Genomic DNA, 4,112 nt, shown 5'->3' with positions numbered 1-4,112 from the left:
TATATATATATATAAATGACTGTCGGTATTCTCCTTATGATGTACACACAACAAACTCACGTTTACTATCTCTTGGCGCCCTCGTTTCACGAGGATAAATAATAACGTAATACCGACTTAGAAACTATTTCATTTCCTCTCTTCCTGCCTATAGAAGTTACATCTACGAAACGTTGCGAATAAAAATTCTCCTCGGGAGCAATTCTCTTCCTCTTCAATCTTCACGCTAATTATTTTTACACGAGTTGCACATTGCCGACGATTTTTTTTTCTCCTTTGTTTTTTTTTTCGTGCTACCACGTCTCACCTTGCCCGGTTCTATCTCAAAGATGTCTCGGCTCGGAGGTATAATTGTACGAATTAAAAGGAGCTTACAATGGTGTGCATATGCGGACGATGCTTTGAGAGATTTTTCACCTTGCCGATCATTCGTGTATTGTGTTATAAAACCACGGATTGTCACTGATTGGCGTATTAATACGTCTAACAACGATTGTGTGTTCCTATGATTATATTCTGACACGACATCGAAATAAAGAGGAAAGGGGTGTCTCTTCGCACATCACGATACCAAACACGTTAGCGAAAGTGCGGGAAAGCAGCAATTAGTCGTTCGTCTATGATAATAATGGAGGGGACATGATCGGGAAAGTGTCGCAATCGCAAATAGTAGATATCTTTTTTTTTCTTTTAGCACACGGGACATGGAAATTCGATTTGACGGCGGTAAAGATTCACGATTATACACACGGGTCGATTAATCCGTCTGTAAACCCAATGCCGTTGCATCTTGTATTGCAATTACACTACACCGTGGATTTGTCGTCAGTTTACACAAACAGAGTCGCGATAGAGCCATTCGGTTAAGAATTAAGTTCCTCGCCCGTGTCGGAGGTCACGGAACGAACTTCTGAGATCTTCGTTCCACGGATGATCTTCGTCGCGGTAAACGCCAACGAATTCGCGGCGACGTTTCCTTTAAATTTCCCGAAAATAATGCACTCGCCTAACAAAAAAATAAAAATAAAAACATTTAAAGAAACAATGAGAGTAGCGGGCGCGAATACGGACAGATCAAACTTGTTTTTCACCCCGGAACTTTGGCTTGAACAAAACGTACGGGTACGATAGCCCATTCTTTGATTTATACTACGGAATAGTCGCACGCATGATCGACCATAAACGCGCGGATTTCCAGAGACTTTGCGTTCCACAATCACGGAACCGCGTGTCGTTTTCCCGTACACGACACGGACCGTAAGCTAGGGAGACGAAGAAGCTCAGGTCTACGGAGACGAGGTCGATATCGACGACCACCACGGTCACTGCAGCCTCGGTGACCAATATTGCGCCGCCATGTCGGGTGCCGGTTGACCTGGTACCGCGATCGGCACACTCACGCCAGGGGATATTAGACCTGCAAGAGAAACCATAGCATTCCGTTTAATTTCATAGACGTGGAAACATTTCACGTAAGAATTACATGCGAGTCCTCTCAATGAAAATTTAATCTCGCAACCGATTTATTATAGTTTATCAACATTCTAGACAATCAAACCTGTCGAAAGCAGATCTTGTCAAGTATCTGCTACAAATTTTGTCGGCCGAAAGACTACAGATTTGATGCCGGTTCTGATATGTTATTAACATGATGTCGGCAGAACGTCAATATAACAAAGTCTGCTAACATAATCACTATCAGACAGCAGATTGGCGGCAAAGATCAGAGCTTGCAGAAACTGCCCAGGCTCTGCGCGGTTTCCGCTGTCAATCTGCTGTCTGATTATGTTAGCAAACTGCTGGCAGAACATAAGTTGAATGCGAACGCAGTTGATGTCGGTCTACTGACACGTTTTGATCAAATCTGTTGCCAATCTGCCGACAGACTGTTATCATTTTGCTTACTAGGACAGTATACATCCAATCGCTAGATATATTGAAGAGTGAATGACAGTCACATGAGTATTTTTATAAAAATCTCGATTCATTTTTTTGTATTGTACTTTTTTTATACCTGATAAAATATTATTTCACCGTTCCTGATTAAGAGATATATAATAGCACAAAAAGCGAAATTATTTTTATAAAAATCTCAATGTTTTTTTTGTAGGTGTCATATATTGTATGTGTATGTTGTTTTTTTTTCGTATTTGTTAGAATATTATTTCATCATTTTATCGTTATTAAGATGTAGTAACACAAGAATGAGATAGAGAGGGATAGTAATGGCAGATTGAGCAATGGCATAGATTTGCAAGACATGCACGACGGCCACGACGCCTCGCAAACATGAAATCCACATTGATCTACTAACACCTACAATCCGCTATAGCTATCGAATAGAAACAAAAACATTCAGGCGGCTAATGTAGGCGAGATGCAGGCGAGTAATATACGGACATGAAGCTAGATCACATTTGTACTGGATGTTCATAAGGCGCAAAGGGGGAGGAAGGACGATCGGAGGATGTCCCTGTCCGATCGGGGACGGGACACATTGGGGGAGAACGAAGGGGCGACAGAAGCGTGTATAATCCATTACCGGCGGGCTCGATAGCGTGTTATCCATGGTAGCCGTAGTAGTAGTCCATCGGCTAGAGTGCAAGCAGCGAATGCAGTGAGTGCGGTAGACACTCACCGGTCGAGCTGGCGTTCTGATTGTACTGATTGAGGCTCGCCGCGTGGTAGGGCTGCGTGGGGCTGCAGGTCGGTCTGGCGCCGTACCCTAGGTGAAGGGGCTCGTAGCTCGGCGGTCTCGCGACCCCGCACGAGTAGCCGTTGTCCCGTTGCTGGAGGCACGCGCCCGGGCTCGGTCCGACGGTCATGCCCACGGTCATGCCCATCGGGCTCATGCCGCTCCCGGCGGACAGCGAGGACATGCTGCTTGTCGTGTGCTGATTCTGCTGGCTGGCGCCCGACATCGTGAAGCTCGGCATCGACGTCATTGGGCTGCAACACGCAGCGAGATGATTTCGTCAATAAGACTTTTAAATAAGCGAACGTTTTTAAATAAAGTGGAATCGTAAGACTACTAATCATCAAACAACTGATCGAATCGCGGAGCCAAGCACTGGATTAGCATCCACTTCGTATAGCTTAGCTTTTTCACAGAGTTGATCAACTTGGTGCCTTTGCGTTCTCACCTGTACGAGTCGGGCATACTGGGTATTCCGGGATACACAGCGGTGGGCGCGAATCCGTGATGTATTCTGGGGGGTGAGGGTGGTGCCTGTGGAGGCGGCTGGCCCCCGAGTATCCCCGAGGGTGGCGGCGGCGTCGGGTGACCAGCACCCACCAAACTCACGCCGGCAGTGTGTTGCTGCTGCTGTTGCTGCTGTTGTTGCTGCTGCTGAGGCGGCGGTGGCGGATTATCCCTCCGTTGCGTGCGCAATTTCTCCTCGCGCCGCCACTTGGCCCGCCGATTCGAAAACCAGACCTGAGTTAGTGAACGAGAAGACAGACGAAGATACAGGTCAATCGCTAGGCTACGGATAAATTTCGTATCGGCTGACAGTCGTGGATAAAACGGTTCGTCACTAAAACGCACGCGTTACCCCCTGCGAAAATCCCTTGATCATATATAATGTCGAATATATATGCTAATTAAACGTCACCAATCTTCGTGATTTTCGATCTTGGTGTTCGTAATAAAATAATATAGACCTGTATATATGTACGTGCGTGAAACGATATAGAATCAAATGTCGACGCTGGTTTCAATAAGAACGATAAGATATCGATTATTATAGTTAGAAATAAATAAATTGGAATAATAAAAAACTACAGCTACCTATATATATTATAAGAAACACCGTTTTCTTTCAGAAGCTGTCAACCGCTCTTCTTACACAGCCATGATCACAAGTTGCAATCTTGCAATTAGCGTTTTAAGAATGAAAAAATACAGCGGATTTTCACACTGAATTAAAATAAATAGCGAAAATAAATCGTTAGTAGTGTATAAAAAATTCAACATGCTTTGCAATTCAGGAACAATGACTAATTTAAAATCCAAATAGGATAATCGAGACCTTCGCGTAATTTATGACTGTAATGACAAATAGACTCTATCGTTTAATAATAACATTCATAGCTATGATATTTTAATGATG

General features: G+C 44.2%; 1 protein-coding gene across 1 annotated transcript; it reads right to left on the bottom strand.

Moving 5' to 3' along the window:
- Positions 1-6: 6 nt before the first annotated feature.
- On the bottom strand, positions 7-3,544 carry LOC112453668 (paired box protein Pax-6-like; the record flags this gene model as incomplete). The annotated part of the gene is made up of 3 exons (XM_025014547.1): positions 7-1,417; positions 2,639-2,949; positions 3,144-3,544. Coding segments are annotated over 3 exons (807 nt in total), but the record flags the coding sequence as incomplete, so codon positions are not given.
- Between the last annotated feature and the right edge of the window lie 568 nt (positions 3,545-4,112).

This window comes from Temnothorax curvispinosus, unplaced genomic scaffold (genome assembly GCF_003070985.1).
Source record: "Temnothorax curvispinosus isolate PA1 unplaced genomic scaffold, ASM307098v1 QBEX01004559.1, whole genome shotgun sequence".
NCBI classification, from domain to species: domain Eukaryota; kingdom Metazoa; phylum Arthropoda; class Insecta; order Hymenoptera; family Formicidae; genus Temnothorax; species Temnothorax curvispinosus.
The sequence above is the reverse complement of the archived record's forward strand: the minus strand, read 5'-3'. Positions and strand labels throughout refer to the sequence as shown.